Below are 24,696 nucleotides of genomic sequence, written 5' to 3'. Positions count from 1 at the left end.
ATTAAATGTGCTTGTCCTGTGGGCAGTAGAAGTACATTCCTTTGAGACGTAGCTCCTCAGGTGACAGAAAGATGGAGCTCTGAGCCACGTGAATCGGTGCCATCTTGGAAGCTGTAGGTATGGGGAGAAACACAAAAGAGCTCCTCATAAATTGGGAAATCTCAGTGTGAGAGCTCAAAGGAGGACACCCGATGGTCGGTGAAGTGTTCTTCCTCCTATCCAGTATTAGAAGAGCTTTTGGCTGGATTTTAAGCAAGTCATGAGGCAAGAGCGGCGCGGTGTGAGCATCTCTACTCCATAGCCAGGCTGCAACCCCATCCAGAACATCTAAGATTTTAACTAGAGTTGAGAGGATCTGTTAAAATCCGGGTCCGACGGATCTGGATCGGGTTGCCGCCGAAGTCCGCATCCGATCCAGAATCCGCGGCTATGTAAATGAATGGTGAGTCGGATCCGGGACGAGATAGATCGAGAGAGATCGAGAACGAGAGATCCCCAGATCCGGATCATGCACCCCGAATCCCGGGTACTGGTCGGACTCTCGAACCGTGCGGATCCGGATTTTGCCGATCCGGGTCCACTCAACACTAATTTTAACCTTTCAACTTCATAATATCCCCCTCTTCAAATCTGGAAGCTGTGTAATCTCCGTGTTTAATTTGCTATGTCGATGACACTAAGCTTACTGTAGCTTCACAGTCCTGTATCGATCTACATGGGTCCTTGCCTTTCCAATATATAACTTTGAAGAAAGCATTGATTATTTGGTGGATAGCAGAGTATTTATGGAGCATACATCAATACATCTGTTGCTTTACCCAGTCACATTTCATGACGGCAGCGCAGTGTCTGGGACACATTGTAACCATTTTATTTAAGCAGAACAATGTGTGTCTGTGATGGGTAGTGTTTGGGAAGATTCTGTATAATCCAGAAACTATGCAGAAAAATTAACGGTTTGGACACTGAATCAAGGAGTGTAATGTGTGTTATGTTAATTCTACTGGTCTTCCTATGGCATCGGCCAATAAAACACAATGTAGCTGATAAATGTGTAAAATTACCATGCAAAGGAATACACTGACGTATTCTGCTTTCTACTGTTCTTTTCATGGGTCAAAGCCTACCTCTACAAGGGGAAGCGTGCAAACCATGCCTTAAATAAAGGGAATTGGGACGAGGTTTTATTGGCTTAAAAAAAAAATAGACCTTACATTTAAAGGGGCCTATTCTGCAAAGCATTGGGGTCTGATTTGACCACAAATGTGACCACAGATAATGGGGTCTGTCATCATGATGATTAGATTGGTTCTTTTATGCAGGAAAGAGAAACACTCATGGAGGAAGAAGTCCTCTATTTGACATGTACCATAATCCATGGATGAGCTCCTAAGAAACCTTTACCTGCTTATATGATCCTTCATGGCAGGCTGTGGAGACCATGTATTTACATTTGCTACTTGTGTCTGCACTATATCTTTTTGTACACTGTTTAACAGAACACAACACCTCATATATAAGTTTCTTCAGTGATGTGTATGTGTGATAGATGTAGATATTCTCACATGCAGCCAGGGCTTGGGTTGTTTAAGTGCCACAACGATGTTCCTCTAGTAAGAGGTGTTTGTCTCCATATACTGTATAATATATTACGTAGATCATTTGTAGCACATTTTGTATTTATTTTTTTTCAAGCTGGATCTATACAAAGTTTGAGCGGAAAAGAAAAATGTTTCTGTATAAACCCAGAAGGATGCTAAGGTACTGCAGAAGATTCCTAAACTTCTGAAGGAGACCTATTCTAGGTTGGCCCAACTCAGAAGCTGCAATATAGTCTTGTGCTTGGGCCATAAGTGCAAAGCCCCATACACTTTAAGTACGGTAACTGATTCTTTGCTCGGATGCTATCTCCACTGACTCTACTATACACAAGTGCTCAGGTGGCCGAGCCTTGCTGTGTCCTCTGAGGGAGCCGCTGTCAGACGATTCTAGTGGTGGCTCATCTCAAGAAATACAAAATCCTTCTGTCCCCCGACATCTTTCGGAAGGCTGCCTACACGTTAAACTGTCAGTACAGCCCTTCAATATTGGCAGTTCTGACAATTGTTAGTCTAATGTCAGTTCAACGCTGGGGTCCTGGGTTCAAATCCCACCAAGGATAACATCTGCATGAGTTTGTATGTTTTCCCCGTGTTTGCGTGGATTTCTTCCGGGTTCTCTGGTTTTATCCCACTATCCAAAGACAAACTGATAGGGAATTTAGATTGTGAGCCCCAATGGAGACCGTATTGCTGATGTATGTAAAGCGCTGCGGAATATGTTTGTGCTGTATAAAAATAAAGATGATTATCTCTGTTGGATGCAGCTAGTAGAGGTCATCTGTCTGTGATCTGAAGTGTGTATGTTACCATCACCTAAAGAATAATTGGTCAACCGACAACAATTTGTTCACTGGCCCATTTTGGTGTAATCTTTATAGTCAATTTATAATCTGTCATATCAATACTAAACTATGAACAGCAGATTGTGCAGGGGAAAGTGAGGACTAGGACTCGGACTCTTGTGTTTTTTGCAGCCCTGCATATGTATTGTCAAAAAAAAGTCTGAAAGAATGTCATTCAGCAGTGGCTTTACACATACATCCACATATTTTAAAGTTGTTGTGTGGCGTTTGACCTATTTAATACATTTTACTACCAGGAAAACGTGTTTTAAAGGGAATCTGTCACCAGGTTTTTTTCCCCTATAAACTGCGGCCACCACCAGTAAGTGTGATTATATTTATTTATATATATATATATATATATATATATATATATATATATATATATATATATATATATATATATATATATATATATATATATATATATATATATATATATACCTTTTATTATACTAACCTGCGGTGCTGACCTTGATTCGGTGCCTCTTCTCTTCTTACGATCGCTGCCCTCTTTCCACTCTTTGTGTGGACAATGCCTCCTACATCATCCACACAATCCTCCATTGCGTTCTTGCGCAGGTGCACTTAACTCTGCCCTGCTGAGGGCAGAGCAAAGGTATTGTAGTGCGCATGCATGGACATTCTTTGACCCTTCCCTGCGCATTACACTACTTTGCTCTGTCCACAGCAGAGCAGAGCGAAGTGCACATGTACAGAAGCACAATGGAAGACTCTATGTGGATGACTAAGGCCGGTTTCACACATCTAGCTTTTCGCCGGTTTGACGGATGCGGCGCACACCAGTACAGTATGATACAGTACAGTGGCAGCTCCGCAACTTCCGGGTCACATGCTCCAGTCACATGACAGCATGTGACCGGCGCTTGTTGCGCTGCCAGTGTACTGTATATACTGTACTGGTATGCGCCGCATCCGTCAAACCGGCAAAAAGCCGGATGTGTGAAACTGGCCTTAGCACGAATATCCACATGGAGCAGGGAAAGAGGACAGGGATAACAAGGATAAAGGAGGCACTAGATCAAGATCAGCAAAGCCCGTAGGACCAAACCGCCCCGCAGACACCCAGAGCTGAATGGGCAATTATATACAGTATTCTAGCCATAGGAATGACTGCTCATGTACACATGATTTCCGCTGGTGTGGCAAATCCGATAATGAGACTTCACCGATGTGTGAGACAAGACAGATGAGCATAAAATAGTGCAATCATAATTAGGTTGAATCCATTTAAGATTTTTTGGACAATTTTTAACTTTTTTTTTTTTTTTTTTATTAATCACTAGTGATGAGCAAGTGCTAAAGTGCTCATTACTCATAACAAACAGGTGGAAACTCAGACAGGTTTGTCTCGCGTACTGATTGTAATGGAAGTCAATGAGGAAAGATGGTCCAGTTTCTCATTGACTTCCATTATGCTCCGTACACGTGTCCAGCCCGTCCCGTCCGAGCATCTGACCGCTTGTCACGAGTACAGAGTATGGTAGTGCTCGCTGCTCACTATACTAGGATACCAATTAGTGCGCTGATTGATGAGTGAAAAAGGAAATGACCATATGCTTAATTAATACATCCAGTGATCAGATAAGCCTAACTTTATCTATTATGGGTGTAATGTATATTACGAGTTTAGTGCTCTGATGTATGACTATTTTCCATTGTCAGGTGAAATTGTGGTAAATGAAGTGAACTTTGTCAGAAAGTGCATCGCTTCGGATACAAGCCTGTATGACCTGTGGGGGAAGCTGACCTGCACCAACTTCAAGCTGTCCTTTATCACAGACACTCCCATGCCCTTTCAGGTGAGCTCTGATCCATCTGTTCTTCATCCCAGGTGACATTTTAGAATTGTTTATATCTGAGCCGCACATACAACCGTCGTATAGTGAGTGCAGACATCAGGGATGTGGATGCCCCTTATAGTGATCGTGGGGTGCGTTTCTTTTTGGAAGCTCTGTAGTGCAGCCTGGTGCCCTGATTTCTAGCACAATGCTGTAGCGTTCGATGTTCACTTTTTTCCTTGCCATGATGCTATGTGCACACAATGTCTTTTCTACTGAGGATTTTCAAACCTCTTGATTGGCAAATAGAAGCTGCCTGAAGAAGGGTCTTTTTTTTTTTTAATGGCTTTTGCGGCTTTCGAAACCTGAAGCAGTTTAAAAAGATCAAAAAGACGGAACAGATTTACAGCAATTTGTTTTAATATTGCAGCGCATACTTTGTTTTAGCAAAGCTTCAAGCACTTTATCAAGTAGGTTTGGCGCTGACCTGTTGGGAACGTGGACACAATGTCTTTTTTCCTAGGTTCAATGGTAACCCTCCTGTCTGATGGGAAGAATCATGTGTTCTTCTAACCGTTTCATGTTTTGTCAAAATCTAGGATGTTTATATCCTGTGTTTTATTTATTTCTTTTTCATGTATGTGTGTAATCTTCAGAGGTATTCAGAAGGTTCATTTAGCAAAAAAATATCTTTAATTAAAAAAAACAGTAAAAAAATTAGAATAACATTCTTTACATCACTTAGAGAAAAGCAAATAGTAAGATTACATTGCAGTGACATGATCTTTTCTTGTTTTCCAGAAATTCCACTATAAAAATCACCTCTTTGGTGAACATGATGTTCCACTGACTTGTATAGAGCAAATTGTTGTAGGTACGTATATATTTTGCTAGGATGGAATAGTATGGGCACGTCCATTATCAGATTACAGTCTGTTCATTAATGTTTGGTCACACATTGATTTTATACCACAAACTAATGGCATACATATACTTTAATGCTGATTAAGTCCTCAACTTTCTTGTACAAATTTGTTTTACCATTTTAGAGCAATCCATAGTTAAAATTGTAAGGTAAGGAGTCACAAGTGCAACGGGGTGGGGCATTGCACTTGCCTCTCTCCATATTCCCCATCCACTGCCTGCCTCCTGCCTTTGATTGACAGGCCACTCCGGCTGCTCCTTCCTGCACTAGTCGCCTCCTCTAAGAGTTCGGCACACGCATTTGATCATTTGGCTTTCCCATAGTCATCAGGACCCTACTGCACACACACCGTCCTGGGCATTGGCTGCGCTTGTGCGAGATCTTCGGCAGGGGACGCAGGTCACTGACACAAAACTGTGAGACGGAGGCTACGTTCACATGTCCAGTAATCCTCTTTTAGAATGGATCCAGCAGAAATCTGGTAACAAAATGTTGTGCAGACAAAATCCTTTTCAAATGAAATAAAATGTGACCGCTAATTAACGGATCCGTTTTCCATAGGCTTCAACGTTCATGTGTCCAGTAGTCATAGGCAGGCAGTGGGCAGGGAATAGGTAGGGAGCTGTAAGTGCAATGCCCCAATCCCCTGCAATTGTGACTCATTAGTTTACAGTTTATGGATTTCCTTAGAACTGCAGAATTGATTTGTACGAGCAAAGTGAAGATTTTATCAGTATTAAAGACTCCCTTTATTAGTTGCTACAATAAAAAGGAGAAGTTATTTTCTGAATGTGGACTCATAAGTTGATTTTTACTTCTGCATTTCATACGTTACAAATATATTTTTATACGTAGCACTTTTGGGCTAAAATTAGAGTTGAAACAAAACCATTCTGACCTTGTGGTATACAGCTGTGGCTAGCAGATGGATGTTGCAGTGACTAGATGTCTCACAAAGGCATAGAGTGGAGCAGAGTTCAGCAACCTTCAGAAGTCAGTCTGTTGGGAAACTACAACTCCCAGCATGTCTTGCCTTGCCAAGAGCTGCAGTTTCACATTTGTTTTTAGCAGGTAGCAGACACCTAGTATACAGCAAAAGAAATGCAACATAATGCCATCCATCTTCATCTTTCGAATTCATGAACCTTTGTGCTCTTTCCTGATGATGTCAGTAGTGATGAGCAAGCACTAAGATGCCTGGTACTCGAAACCAGTAGGTTTGACGCTTGGACAGGCTCAACTCTAGTACGGATAATAATGGAAGTCAATGGGAAACTTGAGCATTTTTCTGGAAGAGTCTTCTGGAAAAATGCTCAATTTGTACATTGACTTCCATTACTAGAGTGCAGCCCATCCAAACGTCCAACCAGCTAGTTTCGAGTACCGATCACTCGAGCATCTTAGTGCTAGCGCATCACTAGATATCAGTCTATTTGAGTGTAATAGTGGAGTGTGAACAGCCCCTATGCCTGCAAATCACTGGATTGATTACAATGGAATAATAAAAGAAAACATCTGCACACTCACTCAACTATGGAAATACATTCATATACATACACTCACTATTATATATGTATGTAAGTATACTATATACAGTCATATAAAAAAGTTTTGGCACCCGTATTAATGTTAACCTTTTTCTTTATAACAATTTGGGTTTTTATTTGACCGGTGCCAAAGTATGGGCACCCTTATCAATTTCTTGATTTGAACACTCCTAACTACTTTTTACTGACTTACTAATGCACTAAATTTGGTTTTGTAACCTCATTGAGCTTTGAACTTCATAGGCAGGTGTATCCAATCATGAGAAAAGGTATTTAAGGTGGCCACTTGCAAGTTGTTCTCCTATTTGAATCTCCTATGAAGAGTGGCATCATGGGCTCCTCAAAACAACTCTCAAATGATCTGAAAACAAAGATTATTCAACATAGTTGTTCAGGGGAAGGATACAAAAAGTTGTCTGAGATTTAAACTGTCAGTTTCCACTGTGTGGAGCATAGTAAGGAAATGGAAGAACACAGGTACAGTTCTTGTTAAGCCCAGAAGTGGCAGGCCAAGAAAAATATCAGAAAGGCAGAGAAGAAGAATGGTGAGAACAGTCAAGGACAATCCACAGACCACCTCCAAAGACCTGCAGCTTCATCTTGCTGCAGATGGTGTCAATGTGCATCGGTCAACAATACAGCACACGTTGCACAAGGAGAAGCTGTATGGGAGAGTGATGCGAAAGAAGCCATTTCTGCAAGCACACCACAAACAGTCGCCTGAGGTATGCAAAAGCACATTTGGGCAAGCCAGTTACATTTTGGAAGAAGGTCCTGTGGACTAATGAACAAAGATTGAGTTGTTTGGTCGTACAAAAAGGCGTTGTGCATGGAGGCAAAAAAACACGGCATTCCAAGAAAAGCACTTGCTACCCACAGTAAAATTTGGTGGAGGTTCCATCATGCTTTAGGGCTGTGTGGCCAATGCCGACATCGGGAATCTTGTTAAAGTTGAGGGTCTCATGGATGCAACTCAGTATCAGCAGATTCTTGACAATAATGTGCAAGAATCAATGACGAAGTTGAAGTTATGCAGGGGATGGATATTTCAGCAAGACAATGATCCAAAACACCGCTCCAAATCTACTCAGGCATTCATGCAGAGGAACAATTACAATGTTCTGGAATGGCCATCCCAGTCCCCAGACCTGAATATCCTTGAAAATCTGTGGGATGATTTGAAGCATGCTGTCCATGCTCGGCGACCATCAAATTTAACTGAACTGGAATTGTTTTGTAAATAGGAATGGTCAAATATACCTTCATCCAGGATCCAGGAACTCATTAAAAGCTACAGGAAGCGACTAGAGGCTGTTATTTTTTGCAAAAGGAGGAGCTACAAAATATTAATGTCACTTTTATGTTGAGGTGCCCATACTTTTGCACCGGTCAAATTTTGTTTAAATGCGGATTGCACATTTTCTGTTCGTACAATAAACCTCATTTCAATTGAGAAATATTACTCAGTCCATCAGTTATTAGATATATGAAACTGAAATAGCTGTTGCAAAAACACAAATTGTTATAAAGAAAAAAGGTTAACATTAATAGGGGTGCCCAAACTTTTTCATATGACTGTATACTGTACAAACACACATTGACCAAAAATATAAACGCAACACTTTTGTTTTTGCTCTCACTTTTCTTGTGCTGAATTCAAAGATGTAAGACTTTTACTATGTGCACACAAGGATATTTTTCTCGTAAATAACAAATGTATCTAACCCGTATTAGTGAGCACTTCTCCTTTGCTGAGATAACTTTCACCTCACATGTTTGGCAGATCAAGATGCTGATCAGACAGCATGATTATTGCACAGGTGTGCCTTAGGCTGGCCACAATAGAAGGCCACTCTAAAATGTGCAGTTTTATCACACAGCACAATGCCACAGATGTTGCAGGTTTTGAGGGAGTGTGCAATTGGCATGCTGACAGATGGAATATCCACCAGAGCGGTTTCCCAAAAATTTGATGTTAATTTCTCTACTATAATCCACCTCCAAAAGGCATTTCAGAGATTTTGGCAGTACATTCAACGGGCCTCACAACCACAGACCACATGTAAGCACACCAGCCATGACCTCCATATTCTGCATCTTCACCTCCAAGATCATCTGACACCAGCCACAGATGATGCTGCAACAGTCAGTTTGCATAACCAAAGAATTTCCTTACAAACTGTCTCAAATCATCTCGGGGAAAGGTCATCTGAATGATCAACGTCCTCATCTGGGTCTCACCTGACTGCATTTTGTCATCGGAACCGATTTTGAGTGGGCAAAAGCTCCCATTCAATGACGTCAGGCATGTTTGTATAGGTGTTCTCTTCACCGATACATCCCAGTACTCACTGTACAAGACTGAGGGCAGACTGGTGAATGGTGGTACACCAGATACTGAATGGTTTTCGGACCTCTCCAGTACTGTAAAACTGCACATTTTATAGTGACCTTTTATTGTGGCCAGCCTAAGACACACCTGTGCAATAACCATGCTGTCTAATCAGCATCTTGATATGCCTGTGAAGTGGATGGATTATCTCCGCAAAGGAGAAGTCCTCGCTAACACAGATTTAGACAAATTTGTGAACAATATTTGAGAGGATAAGGTCTTGTGTGCAGAGAAAAAGTCTTAACTCTTTGCGTTGAGCTCATGAAAAATGGGAGCAATAACAAGTGTTGCATTTGTCTTCTTGTTCAGTAATTAATAAATATATATAATTGTTCATGTAATTTTTTTTTTAAGTGAATGACACCAAGAGAAAACAGAAAATTCTCTCGTTCAACAAGAAACTGAAATTCAACCCGACTGAGTTGATAATTTACTGTAAGGATTTCCGCATTCTTCGATTTCGGTTTGATGAATCCGGCCCAGAGAGCGCAAAAAAGGTACTTTTATGGTTTAATCCTTTAAGTTAAGTTTCCACCATGAGTCGTGTGTTTTTTGTTTTTTTTTTTTTTGTTTTTTTTGTTTTATTTTTTACACGTGTTTTTGCTGTACGAAACGCACTAAAAACACAGGTAATCCGCACATAACTATTTGTAAAGTTTTTTGTAAAAAGCCAAATACCAGGAAGCATCACAAACAAAGCCGCTTTATTTAAAACATGACATGCCAAAAAGCCAAAAAATGCCGTGTTGAAAACACTTGTAATAGGTAAAACACACGTAACCTTATTTAGCTAATAAATGCAGAAATGCTTCAGAATATCTGTATCATCAAACACTCATTGTGGGAACAGCCTACAGGAGTATTTTCAAGTTATCTCTTGAGCAGTTCAGAACTATGCAGACTCTAAATGGTGGGCCATAAGTATGGATACACCCTGATAAAATAGAAGTGGTTGCTGATATCACGTTACCGTTTGTTGCATATTAGTACATGTGAGGGGCAAAACATTTGAGGCGGGTGACGCCCATTGTTGCCATCTGCAAAGCCGCCATTATGAATTCAACTTTCATTTTTTCGATGGGAAGGGGGTCATGTGACACATCAAACACAGAGAACTGCACAAGTAAAACAATGGGGCAGCTTTTTTCATTATTGAGTTATTGACACGTTTGTGACATGGAACAACGGCAGTAATGCACTAAAGGATGTGCTGAAAGTGCTGCCCGTTGTGTTTAATTGTCAGCGCGATTCTCTTCTCCTACTCTTGACACACAGAGAGCAATACCGCAGAAGAAATGCTACAAATGCTACCACAGGCCTCCTGTATCCGTTGTCAGGTGCCCCACATCCTGGATCTGCGGTATTGCTCTCGGTGTCAAGATGAAGAACAGGTTAACTATTCGAATCGCGTAGACGGACTATCTAGTCTACTTGGAATTTTGTCATGGTTTTTCTAGTTTTTTAATTTTTCAATAAAGCCATGTTTAATTTTATATGCAGATGCTGGATTTTCCTTCACCTTTTTTCCCATGTTGGTATACTTAAAGGGAACCTGTAACCAGATATGTCCCCTATAACCTGCAGCCACCACCAGTGGGCTCTTATATACAGCATTCTGTGTAGAATGTAAAAATCACTTTATAATAATCACCTAACGGGCAGTGCAGTGCAGACCAGTCAGATGGGTGTCTCCGTTCTCCGGGTCCGGCGCCTCCTCTTTCGGCCATCTTTGTGCTCCTTCTTTTGAAGTATGGGTGCATGACGCGTACTACGTCATGCACACAGGCCGACATTGAGGTCCCGCACAGGCGCACTACAATACTTGGATCTGCCCTGCTCGGTAGAGTATTCTAAAGTGATTTTTACATTCTACACAGCGGCCTGTGCTCTAATATACAGCATGTTAGATGTCAAAGTGAAAAACGAGAACCAGCTCACCCAAACCAAATGGAGGCCATATTTTCCGGATGGTGCACGGACATGAAAGCCGGCCAAGCTGCAACTTCATAAAGGAAAAAACACCAGCATCCAAGTCCATGATAAAAAAAATCCTCTTTATTGGGTAGTCATTAAAAAGAAAAAAACGGTTAAAACCATAGGTGGTTTGTGGTATTACGCGTTTCAGAGGACTAGCGTCCTTATTCATAGTCTATAATAAAGAGGAATTTTTTATCGTGAACTTGGATGCTGGAGTTTTTTCCTTCATGAAGCATGTTAGAATGCTGTATATAAGAGCCCACTGGTGGTGACCACAACTTATAGTCACCAAATCTGGTGACAGGTTCCCTTTAAGGACAGGTTCTCATAGTGACATTTCAAAACTCAAAACTGATTTTCTTTAGCCATCTACACAGTACAGTAAGTTTCCTTAGCTCAGTGGGAAAATCTATTGTGTAATCTGTGTATGCCATAGTAGTAGTAGGGGTTACTATAGGTGAAACTCCCTCAAGAGAAGGGTCAACATGCCTAGCAACCCAAGTTCAGAACCCCATCTTGAATTATGTGGAAGTGAATGTGTTTCACCACCTCTCCATTCATTGTCAGTGGAACTGTCGGGGAAATCCGAAGCACAGCAGCAGGCAATTTCCTGCACACAATGAATGCAGCAGGTGAAGCGTGCACACCGCTGTATCCTATTAATGTGAAATCACTTCTAAAAGGATCATTTCCAAACTAGTCTGTGCACACAAATTCTATTAAATACAGATGAACCCAACAACTATTTTAAGTTTTTGGCTTCTTCAGGAAATGCCAATTTTTTTTTTATTTTTTTTTTTATTCAAAATACGGTTTTTTTTGTCTCCCCATAGACTTATTTATTTAGTTTGCAGCATCTTCCAAGTGGATCGATCTCCGATCTCCGGTCGGTGCTGCACGCCGTCCTGCCCTGCTGCTAGCTGACACGCTGACACACACAGAAGATCACACACACAGCAGATCTCACTCACACACACACACACAGCAGATCAGATATACACAGCAGATCACATACAGCAGATCGCAGATATACACAGCAGATCACTCACAGCCGATCGCAGGCACACACAGCCGATCGCAGGCACACACAGCCGATCGCAGGCACACACAGCCGATCGCAGGCACACACAGCCGATCGCAGGCACACACAGCCGATCGCAGGCACACACAGCCGATCGCAGGCACACACAGCCGATCGCAGGCACACACAGCCGATCGCAGGCACACACAGCCGATCGCAGGCACACACACACACACAGCAGATCGCAGATATACACAGCCGATCACACACAGCAGATAAAGAGTTAATGGCAGCCCATAGCTACCACTAAGTCCTACCTTAGTGATGGTAGGCATCAATGAGAACCCCCCCTCCATCACTTAACTATAAGTGAAAGTAAATAAACACGAACACCGAAAAATCTTTTATTTGAAATAAAAGACAAAAAAACACCCTCTTTCACCACTTTATTAACCCCCAAAACACCCCTCCAGGTTTGACGTAATTTACACGAGGTCCCACGACGCTTCCAGCACTGCTACATCTGACAATGACCGCAAGCGGCCATAGAACACGACGGCACGCTGTGAGCTCCACGCAGCAACTGAAGTGAGTTGCGCTATCAGCGGTGACAGCACTCAGGTTAGCCACTGCCACAGCTGGAGTCCTCCACCTGGGACAGGAAATCACCCGAGTGATTGAAGTGAACCGTGCGATCTGCGGTGACGTCACTCAGGTGATTTCCGATCACAGTTGAAATCCTTCAGGGTGCATTTTTTTGTCAAATCAAGAATGCAGCGTGCGCATATACCCAAAAGCTGCTGAGGTAAAGTGAAAGCTGAGCTCTGATTGGCTGCTATGGACAACTAGACCCTTATCGAGCAAAACCAATAATCTTCTATTCACTATATAACTCCAAACACATCCTTCTGTCTGAAGGCGGCGCATGCACAGTGCTATGTTCACGTTAACATAGCATTGCGCACCCGCCGGCCGTCACCTGAGCCCTCCCACACTAGTGACATGGTGAAGGAGGGGAGAAGCGAGGAACCACTCTCCCACACCACACCCGTCATGTTGAGGGAGCTCAGCAGCGTACGGTCATCACGTGACCTGAATGGGCTGTGTGGGCTGGGGTTGCAGGATTCACTGGTTTGGCTGATGCATCTGTAAGTGCGATGTCTCCATGGAAGCTGCACGGTGCTGTGTGCTTAAAGAGGCCAGCAGTGGTATCTCAGAGCAGGACATCTATGCAGTGTGGGGGCCGGCTGAGGTCACGGACGTCCCTGGGCCAACCACAAAGGTTTTGCGCTGCTGCTCTGTTACCTTCTGACAGTACACACGCATGTATGCGGCCAATTAATTGACGTCACCTGCGCCGACCACCGCACGCTGCTGTGATCGAACCATTTGGCGTGTTATGTTCATATTGTAGTTGAATTCTTGAAAAAAAAAAAATGGGACTGGAGTTAACGCATGCATATACTGCAAATTAAGGTGCCATTTTGTTGAATAAACTGTCTGTGTATATCAGATTTTGTTACAGATGATATTCGCAGACAGTGTCTTCAATAAAATGGTGTCAGTCAGTGGTATATGTACGCACTGACTCCGGTGGCATTTTTTTTTTTTTTCTTTTTAGAATTCAACTACAACATGAACAGAGCCCTGCGCACACACTAGCCATAGGGATGATGGCAGTGGCCGCTGTGCAAAATTTAAATAAAGGGGATAAAAGCAGCCAGGGGAGGAAAAGGTAAAGACCCAAACCACATAGTTCAATCCTGATGTTAAGTCATCGACACTGGGGCGTAGAATGGATTCAGTAGCTTGTGTGTGTTTGTGTGTGTTTGTGTGTGTTTGTGTGTGTTTGTGTGTGTTTGTGTGTGTGTGTGTGTGTATAAAACCCAGAAACTGCCATTCTTGCAGTGGCCTATGTCATATTTCACCTCATTGAGGTGAATAGGGGCTGGACTATACAAGCAGACACAATTACATTTATATATATATTTACAGTGCAGACCAAAAGTTTGGACACAGCTTCTCATTCAAAGAGTTTTCTTTATTTTCATGACTCTGAAAATTGTAGATTCACATTGAAGGCATCAAAACTATGAATTAACACATGTGGAATGAAATACTTAGCAAAACAGTGTGCAACAACTGAAAATATGTCTTATATTCTAGGTTCTTCAAAGTAGCCTCCTTTTGCTTTGATTACTGCTTTGCACACTCTTGGCATTCTCTTGATGAGCTTCAAGAGGTAGTCACCGGAAATGGTTTTCACTTCACAGGTGTGCCCTATCAGGTTTAATAAGTGGGATTTCTTGCCTTATAAATGGGGTTGGGACCATCAGTTGTGTTGTGCAGAAGTCTGGTGGATACACAGGTGATAGTCCTACTGAATAGACTGTTAGCTGCTTTTTTCTTGCTATAATACAAATTTCTAAGTAAAGAAAAACGAGTGGCTATCATTACTTTAAAAAATGAAGGTCAGTCAATCCGAAAAATTGGGAAAACTTTGAAAGTGTCCCCAAGTGCAGTGGCAAAAACCATCAAACGCTACAAAGAAAGTGGCTCACATGAGGACCGCCCCAGGAAGGGAAGACCAAGAGTCACCTCTGCTGTGGAGGATAAGTTTATCCGAGTCACCAGCCTCAGAAATCGCAGGTTAACAACAGCTCATATTAGAGACCAGGTCAATGCCACACAGAGTTCTAGCAGCAGATACATCTCTAGAACAACTGTTAAGAGGAGACTTTGTGCAGCAGACCTTCATGGTAAAATAGCTGCTAGGAAACCACTGCTAAGGACAGGCAACAAGCAGAAGAGACTTGTTTGGGCTAAAAAACACAAGGAATGGACGTTAGACCAGTGGAAATCTGTGCTTTGGTCTGATGAGTACAAATTTGAGATCTTTGGATCCAACCACCATGTCTTTGTGCGACGCAGAAAAGTTGAATGGATGAACTCTACATGCCTGGTTCCCACCGTGAAGCATGGAGGAGGAGGTGTGATGGTGTGGGGGTGCTTTGCTGCTGACACTGTTGGAGATTTATTCAAAATTGAAGGCATACTGAACTAACATGGCTACCACAGCATCTTGCAGCGGCATGCTATTCCATCCGGTTTGTGTTTAGTTGGACCATCATTTATTTTTCAACAGGACAATCGCCCCAAACACACCTCCAGGCTGTGTAAGGGCTATTTGACTAAGAAGGAGAGTGATGGGGTGCTACGCCAGATGACCTGGCCTCCAGTCACCAGACTTGAACCCAATCGAGATGGTTTGTGATGAACTGGGCCGCAGAGTGAAGGCAAAAGGGCCAACAAGTGCTAAGCATCTCTGGGAACTCCTTCAAGACTGTTGGAAGGCCATTTCCGGTGACTACCTCTTGAAGCTCATCAAGAGAATGCCAAGAGTGTGCAAAGCAGTAATCAAAAGAAAAGGTGGCTACTTTGAAGAACCTAGAATATAAGCAAAACAGTGTGAAACAACTGAAAATATGTCTAAGTATTTAATTTCACATGTGTTAATTCATAGTTTTGATGCCTTCAATGTGAATCTACAATTTTCAGAGTGATGAAAATAAAGAAAACTCTTTGAGAAGGTGTGTCCAAACTTTTGGTCTGTACTGTATATTCACTTATATAGCTCTATTAATTCCACAGCACTTTACAGACATTGACAACACAGTTCCCATTGGGGCTCACAATCTAAATTCCCTATCAGTGTCTAGCAAGTTATCAATCATTTTGTCTGTATTCTTTTAATGTCTTGTATTGGACAACAGAGGAGAGATAAGCTGCGCTCTACTACTAAAGGAACTGCCAATAATATAGAAAACCCCGGCACACAGATGGAGAAAAAGAGAATATCCAGTCAAGGTTGCTTTTAATATGCTGGTGTTTTATTCGTGAAAAAATTCCATAACAGTCAGTGTGTAGCAATGTAAGGTCCAACGTTTCGGCTCATATGGGAGCCTTCACCAGGGACATGAAATGCCGTATAGTATAAAGGAAGAGTCCTGCACACACAATGTATGAATAGAGATAATGTAAGTTATAGGAGGAGCACAAGACTATTAAGAATCCGAGGTTCAGGATGGAGTCAGGATATATATTCTATATTATTGTATTGGACAACAGACTTCTCATTCAATTAGTCAACAAGACAAATTCCAGACAGTTAAATGATAGAGCAATTAATTTTAATACAGATGCAACTGATGCTGAATGTTTCTCTTTGTTAAACTAATAGTCCCTATAGTCAGGTATGCCCTAATAAAAGATGCCTATTATATTAAGCACTGTTATTACATGCGTTTGGGAGGTTATTGTCAAGCGTCTGGATTCTTTGAGTCTGTGTTCGGCTTTTCTGTCCTCTGCACCACAGTAGATTCCCCTATTGTTTTGGTGTTTTAGTTTATCTGTGCTTTAGTTCTATTAGGGTAACAGGTGTACTCATTTACTAATTTGGCTGCCCAGTCACCTTACAGGTGCAGCTTCAAATAGGTTCCTGCTGGTGATATTTTTAAGTCCAGCCGTGTTGCTGTTAGTTTCCGCTAATCAGTGGGATACCAGTGGATATTCCTCTCTGCTGCTTTTGTTCTCCACTCTGCATCTATCTCATGTTTGTTGTCAGTAGGTAGGCAGCATATTATTTAGCAATATTCATCTTCTCTGGCTTTTTGTTGTTTCTTATTCACTCTGGGATCACTTTGTACTCCAGCAAACCTTCCCTTCAGTAGGTAATTTGCACTCTGCTCTGCAGTGCTCAATGGCTGATCTAGCAGAGTAGTCCTGATTTGCCACCATAGTTTAGTCTGTGGTTAGGACTATTCCAACTCCAGCAGGAACCATTAGGGTATGTGCGCACTAGGCGTTTTTTCACGCTGCGTTTTTATGTGCGTTTTTGTCTAAAAAACGCACCCGCGGCTAAAAAAACGCGGCAAAAACGCATGCGTTTTTGCCGCGATTTGGTGCGTTTTTTGCTGCGTTTTTGATCACTGCGTTTTTAATCAGTGCACAATGCCATTAAAGATTGTTGATGAAAAAAAAAAAAAAAGGTCTGATGTCATTTCCTTCTTCAAAATGTTCATTGTATGCAGGAGAGCAGACAGCTGCAGACCTAGTGTATGCAGGAGAGCAGACAGCAGCTGCAGAACTACAAGTCTCAGCATCCTCCATTCACTAGTGTATGCAGGAGAGCAGACAGCAGCTGCAGAACTACAAGTCTCAGCATCCTCCATTCACTAGTGTATGCAGGAGAGCAGACAGCTAGTGTTGAGCGAGTATGCTTGTCACTACTCGATACTCGCACGAGTATCACTGTACTCGGGCTACTCGGCGGGGACCGAGTAATTTCACGATACTCGTGCTGTACTCGTGGTCTTCATGTTGGCGCTCTTTTTAGAGCCAGCCCTTATGCAGGGATTGGCTGGCAGACCGCAATGCCACAGCCCTGTTACTTGTGGAATTGCAGTGATTGGCCGGCCCTCACAGCATGACCGTGCCTTTAGCCCGACACTTCCCCGCTCGGCTACGGCCCCTCCTGCACTCCACTCCGCGTGTATATATATATATGCACGCTTACACACACACGCACGTTTTTTTTTTTTAATTTACAGTTTTATGGTTTCTACATGCTGCCGGTGGTCATTTCACAAAAATACTCGGGTCTCCCATAGGATAACATTGGGCTCGGTGCTCGTGCCGAGTACACGAGTATCTTGGGATGCTCGGCCCGAGCCTCGAGCACACGAGCTTTTTAGTACTCGCTCATCACTACAGACAGCAGCTGCAGAACTACAAGTCTCAGCATCCTCCATTCACTAGTGTATGGAGGAGAGCAGACAGCAGCTGCAGAACTACAAGTCTCAGCATCCTCCATTCACTAGTGTATGGAGGAGAGCAGACAGCAGCTGCAGAACTACAAGTCTCAGCATCCTCCATTCACTAGTGTATGCAGGAGAGCAGACAGCAGCTGCAGAACTACAAGTCTCAGCATCCTCCATTCACTAGTGTATGCAGGAGAGCAGACAGCAGCTGCAGAACTACAAGTCTCAGCATCCTCCATTCACTAGTGTATGCAGGAGAGCAGACAGCAGCTGCAGAACTACAAGTCTCAGCATCCTCCATTCACTAGTGTATGCAGGAGAGCAGACAGCAGCTGCAGAACTACAAGTCTCAGCATCCTCCATTCACTAGTGTATGCAGGAGAGCAGACAGCAGCTGCAGAACTACAAGTCTCAGCATCCTCCATTCACTAGTGTATGCAGGAGAGCAGACAGCAGCTGCAGAACTACAAGTCTCAGCATCCTCCATTCACTAGTGTATGCAGGAGAGCAGACAGCAGCTGCAGAACTACAAGTCTCAGCATCCTCCATTCACTAGTGTATGCAGGAGAGCAGACAGCAGCTGCAGAACTACAAGTCTCAGCATCCTCCATTCACTAGTGTATGCAGGAGAGCAGACAGCAGCTGCAGAACTACAAGTCTCAGCATCCTCCATTCACTAGTGTATGCAGGAGAGCAGACAGCAGCTGCAGAACTACAAGTCTCAGCATCCTCCATTCACTAGTGTATGGAGGAGAGCAGACAGCAGCTGCAGAACTACAAGTCTCAGCATCCTCCATTCACTAGTGTATGGAGGAGAGCAGACAGCAGCTGCAGAACTACAAGTCTCAGCATCCTCCATTCACTAGTGTATGGAGGAGAGCAGACAGCAGCTGCAGAACTACAAGTCTCAGCATCCTCCATTCACTAGTGTATGCAGGAGAGCAGACAGCAGCTGCAGAACTTTAATGTCTCAGCATCCTCCATTCACTAGTGTATGGAGGAGAGCAGACAGCAGCTGCAGAACTACAAGTCTCAGCATCCTCCATTCACTAGTGTATGCAGGAGAGCAGACAGCAGCTGCAGAACTACAAGTCTCAGCATCCTCCATTCACTAGTGTATGCAGGAGAGCAGACAGCAGCTGCAGAACTACAAGTCTCAGCATCCTCCATTCACTAGTGTATGCAGGAGAGCAGACAGCAGCTGCAGAACTACAAGTCTCAGCATCCTCCATTCACTAGTGTATGCAGGAGAGCAGACAGCAGCTGCAGAACTACAAGTCTCAGCATCCTCCATTCACTAGTGTATGCAGGAGAGCAGACAGCAGCTGCAGAACTACAAGTCTCAGCATCCTCCATTCACTAGTGTATGCAGGAGAGCAGACAGCAGCTGCAGAACTACAAGTCTCAGCATCCTCCATTCACTAGTGTATGCAGGAGAGCAGACAGCAGCTGCAGAACTACAAGTCTCAGCATCCTCCATTCACTAGTGTATGCAGGAGAGCAGACAGCAGCTGCAGAACTACAAGTCTCAGCATCCTCCATTCACTAGTGTATGCAGGAGAGCAGACAGCAGCTGCAGAACTACAAGTCTCAGCATCCTCCATTCACTAGTGTATGCAGGAGAGCAGACAGCAGCTGCAGAACTACAAGGCTCAGCATCCTCCATCCAGGACTGTATGCAGTTTTTTGCCCAAAAAGAAAAAAAAATTACATGGGCTTCGCCATATTTTTGTATGCTAGCCGGGTACAGCAGGCAGGTACGGGCTGCCCCCAACCCCCAGCTGCCTATTTGTACCCGGCTGGGAACCAAAAATATAGAGAAGCCCTTTTTTTTTAATTATTTCATGAAATAATTAAAAAAAAAAAATGACGTGGGCTTCGCCTAATTTTTGAGTCCAGCCGGGTACAACTAGGCAGCTGGGGATTGGAATCCACAGTGAAGGGTGCCCATGCTTTCTGGGCACCCCCACTGCGAATTGCAGTCCGCAGCCACCCCAGAAAATGGCGCTTTCATAGAAGCGCCATCTTCTGGCGCTGTATCCAACTCTTCCAGCTGCCCTGAAGCCGGGTGGCTAGCTAGGTAATAATGGAGTTAGGGCTAGCTGTATATTATCAGCTAGCCCTAAGCCCGAAATTCATGGTGTCACGCCAATATTAGACATGGCCACCATGAATTTCTAGTAATGATAAAAAAAAAAACACAACACACAGAAAAATATTTTTATTAGAAATAAAACACAACACAATTAGTGACTCCATCTTTATTGAAATAAACCCCCCTCCGCAGTAATCCTGGGTCAGGGTCCCGCGCCGTCCAATCAGGATCCAATATCATCTGATCGGTTTGCTGGAAGGCAAAGCGATCAGATGATCTGTCAGGATCAAGTGCCTGAATCACATCACACATCAGCTGATTGTATAAAAGCCGATTATACAATCAGCTGATGCATCAGTGCAAAAAAAAAAAAAAAAAATAATACTCACTTATGTGCTGTGCTGATTACCGGCAGCTCCTGGAGCGATCGATTGGACAGGAGTCTGATCCTATACGATCGCTGCCGGAGCTGCCGGTAATCAGCTGATGAAGTCCCCTGACGGCAGGATCAGCTGATAGCCGGCCGGGCGCGAAAAAGCCGGCGACACCGCGATCAGCTGATGCGTCAGGTGACTGCATCAGGTGATCCACCGCCAGGTCCTGAAAGCAAGGTCCTGCCCCGGGGAGACTGCACACAGCCAGAGCGGCGGGACCGGGAGGAGATGGGAGCGGGCATGGCATCGGGACCCTGCAGACAGGTGAGTATATGACATTTTTTTTTTTCTGCTGTTCACTTTGTTTTTCGCCGCTGCCTCCACCTCCCGCCCAGACATGGCGCCGCACGGAGCTGACATGCACAGGACGGGAGGTGGAAGCAGCGGTGACGGTACCGGGAGGATTCCTGCTTCTGTGTTTACCAACAGAAGGAATCCTCTTCCTGTACACGTCACTGTAGTGCCCACCCCTTGCGTTTATAGCTGCGTTTTTAGTCATAGAAACGCGGCTATATGCGTTTTTCATTGCGTTTTTAACATCTCATTGAATTCAATGAGTGAAAAACGCAGTGGAAAACGCAGAAATAATTGACATGCTGCGTTTTTGTGGTCACCACAAAAACGCAGCTAAAAAAAAACGCTGTGTGAGGACAGCACTTCTGAAAACCCATTGACATTGCTGGGGAAGCAATGTCACTGCGTTTTCTGCACAAAAACGCGGTAAAAAACGCCGCTAAAAACGCGGCAAAAACGCCTAGTGCGCACAAGGCCTAAGGGATTCAGGTTGGGCTCTTGTCTGAACAGGACCAGGGTCAGTTGCAGTTTTTAGTGGGTTACCTTAAAGGGAACTTGTCACCAGTTTTTCAGCGTATAAGCGGTGGCCACCACCAGTGGGCTCTTATATACAGCGTTCTAACATGCTGTATATAAGAGCCCAGGCCGCTGTGTAAAACCTAAAAAAACACTTTATAATACTCGCCTAACGGTCGCGCTGCGGTGGATTCCAGTCCGATAGGTGTCTCCATTGTCCGGTGCCGGCGCCGCCTCTTTCGGCCATCTTTGCCGTCCTTCTGTAGCCGCGGTGCATGACGCGTCCTACGTCACTCGCCGACATTGAGGGCCTGCGCAGGCACACTTTGATCTGCCCTGATCGAGTGTGTATGACGTAGTGTGCGTCAAGCACACAGGCTTCAGAAGGAGGACGAAGATGGTCAAAAGAGGAGGCCCCGGCACCAGAGAACTGAGACGCCCATCTGACTAGAATCCACCGCAGCACGATCTATAGGTGAGTATTCTAAAGTTTGTTTTACACAGCGGCCTGGGCTCTTATATACAGCATGTTAGAATGCTGTATATAAGAGAAAACTGGTGATGGCCGCCGCTTATGCGCCTAAAAACTGGTGACAGGTTCCCTTTAACTCCTTTGTGACTTGTATGAACGAACATAAGTAGTAAAGCTCTTGTGTATTAGGATGTTTCTGAATGCTGACTGTTCATGGTGCTCTGTGTATAGGTGGAGAGAGAACACCTGTGCCTATGCTTGAAGTGGTGTGAAAAGCCATGTATCTGCCAATTCTCCTCCAGGACTTCACTTACGTTCTCGGCTACATATAAGACTTATTCATGGACTAGTAAAATCTGCATTTGTTTTCTGGAAACTGCGTAGGACAAGATTTTCTCTGGCAGTGTAATGTTGTCTACTTGCTTAATCCAACCTTCCAAACTAGTGTTTTGGAGTTCAGGAAAGGGTGACCAACAGAATTATTCATTTTGTACTTCCTGAAAACATCCCGTCTGGCATTACGGAGTCTACTGAATCACTATAGCCAAGCTTGATTAGAAGTGACGGAGTTATCCAGGATTCCCAGAATTGATCCTGATAGGACACCTACTTATTTTTGCCAGTAAAGTGTTCTGCAGAAAATCCTGGCAAGAGTGCAATGTGGATGTAAATCTACAGTATTGTCATGCAGTGATCGCTTACAACCTTTAGTTTTGTAATATTAGACAAATCTGTTTTAAACTATTTTCTGGTAATACTAAATCATCTGTAGAAGCGAATCACTCTGCCATTGAGTACACGATTCTAAGGAGAAACCACAATTTGTTTTCTCCGAGTATTCACATGACAAATTGGTACCCCTTTGAGATATACATTGGAAAATTTCTCAAATTTTACAGATCTGTACAGTGTAGATAGATGGCTGGATGGATGAATCCATCCTGATATATTTACCCATAGTGGTCCATGGACTTGTTTAGGATATGCACTGGGAGCATTTCAGATTGCACATACTGCAAATACAGTGTGCATGGATCATAAACAGTCAGGTTCATGGAAAGCCAATTTAACCTTTTCTTGTAGAGCAAAGGAAATCTACACCAGTTCAAGAAGCGTAGCAATTATACAGATGTTGACCTATTAAGTTCAAGACCATAACCCAAGTGCTGGAAGCGGACGATCTCACCACCGAGTCACCACAGTAGGAAATGTGTCGAGATGCATGTGAACTTGGGACAACTTACATATTTGCAATCATCACTGAAAGGCTCATTAACTGAAGCTTTAGATTTGGAGCCACCTTATGAAATAAATTGTAAAAATTATTGGAAGTATTTCCAGTTACCACAGATGTTTGTAGCCTGCAGCACATGAGTTCAGAGCAGGTGCAGAAAATGTCCTGTGTGGTTGCCACCTGCCTTCCCTCTTCTGTCAAGATATGGGCCAGAAAATCTAAACCTTGAAAATTGAATTTAGGATAATGTTCTTTTTATTCTTGAATCCCTAAGACCTCATTCAGACTTCCATGTTGCAGGTACCCATTATAGTCTACGGGCCGTTTACATGTCCATATCTTTTTGAAGATTGTGTGGGTGGACCAGGGCGGTAGTCGCTGGCAAGGGGCTCCTCAGCAGTCCTCCTTCGATGATCTGCTCCCCAGCCACCTCTACAGAACAATAGGGAAGGGATAGGATGCGGGATTCCTGGCTGGTTGTGTGGTTTTTCTGCTGGGGAGTCATTGACATACTCTGTTAAACAACCTATAGAAACAAAACTGGATTTCATAATGTAAGTTACAGGACAAAGACTTCATAAAGCATAAATGAACACCAAAAAATAGAGGAAGTCTTTCACTTTGCCAAATAGACACCCCTTTTTACACATTCTAGCTGACTCCATTAGATTATAGCAACAAATTGTATATGAAAAAACACATTATTAATACAAAAGTTTTTTTGAGCAATACAGGGGATACAAATTTTACATAAATATATATAAAATCCAAGTACAGATTGACACAGGAGAGTGAAAGAAAACCCCCACCAGTCTACACATTATATTTAAAAAGCGCAGTCATTTGGCCATCTGAATGCCACTTACAAAAAGTGAGTGCGTTCCCAGGTTAAATTAACTGAGTTCCATGCTGCTATAATGTTTTATATTAGCAGTGAAGCACTGCATAGTCAGACCAGTAAGGTTCTACCATATGGAAAAAGCACACCGTGGCAGATGAGTACAAAAACAGGTCATATGCAAACCGTTTACCAACCAGAGGTAATACATGTAGACCAGTGGGGGGACAAGTCCCAACACGTGTTTCGCGTGTTGCTTCGTCACGGTCCCCCGACGAAGCAACACGCGAAACACGTGTTGGTACTACTGCTGCCATTTGCCTGTACTCCTCACTGCCTGACACCACAGTCCCACACGATAAAGTCATATAGTCCTGACTGCCCAGGGTCTTGTCCCACCAACAAGGACCCATTTTCTATAAGCATGTCGACCGCCTTCGGACTTGCCTCATCTACCGTGGTTTCATTCAGTGCAGACCTGTTCTCCCAAGTCTATGCCAAGCCTCCACTTGAAGACTAGTACCACTGGAGTCAGTCCACTGACCGGAAAACCTCTGTAGAGTCTGGGCCTGGTACTTACGACTTTGGAACGGAGATGACCCTCCACCCCGTCCTCGACTGGAGCCCTTACTGCATGCTTTGTTCCCAATTTGTTCTCTCAGGTCATGGCTGCCACAGACTCCCATTTTCTTTATGCTAAGCTTTCTGTCGGGCTTGCACACGTCTCCTACTCAGTCTACTACTCACTAGTAGAGCTTTCCATTCCCTAACTACTACTGACTTGGAAGGAGTCAGGCTGTATCCTGTGGCTCACTCCGTCTCCTGTGGGCATCCCACAGAGATTAATTGTACCCTGCCTATTCTGAACACCAGGGCGCAATACCTAA

General features: G+C 43.6%; 1 protein-coding gene across 1 annotated transcript in view; it reads left to right on the top strand.

Annotated features, from left to right (window-relative positions):
* The window catches only part of MTMR10 (myotubularin related protein 10), a 128,438-nt gene that overhangs the window by 66,123 nt on the left and 37,619 nt on the right, over window positions 1-24,696 (top strand). Inside the window, exons 3-5 of the mRNA XM_075345680.1 lie at window positions 4,130-4,266; window positions 5,047-5,119; window positions 9,464-9,606. Of these exons, the coding sequence (XP_075201795.1) occupies window positions 4,130-4,266; window positions 5,047-5,119; window positions 9,464-9,606 (353 nt within the window). The remainder of the gene's footprint in view (window positions 1-4,129; window positions 4,267-5,046; window positions 5,120-9,463; window positions 9,607-24,696) is intronic.

This window comes from Anomaloglossus baeobatrachus, chromosome 4, assembly GCF_048569485.1.
Source record: "Anomaloglossus baeobatrachus isolate aAnoBae1 chromosome 4, aAnoBae1.hap1, whole genome shotgun sequence".
In the NCBI taxonomy this organism is placed as follows: Eukaryota; Metazoa; Chordata; class Amphibia; order Anura; family Aromobatidae; genus Anomaloglossus; species Anomaloglossus baeobatrachus.
Note: the sequence above shows the minus strand (reverse complement) of the source record. Positions and strands in the feature narration are given on the sequence as shown.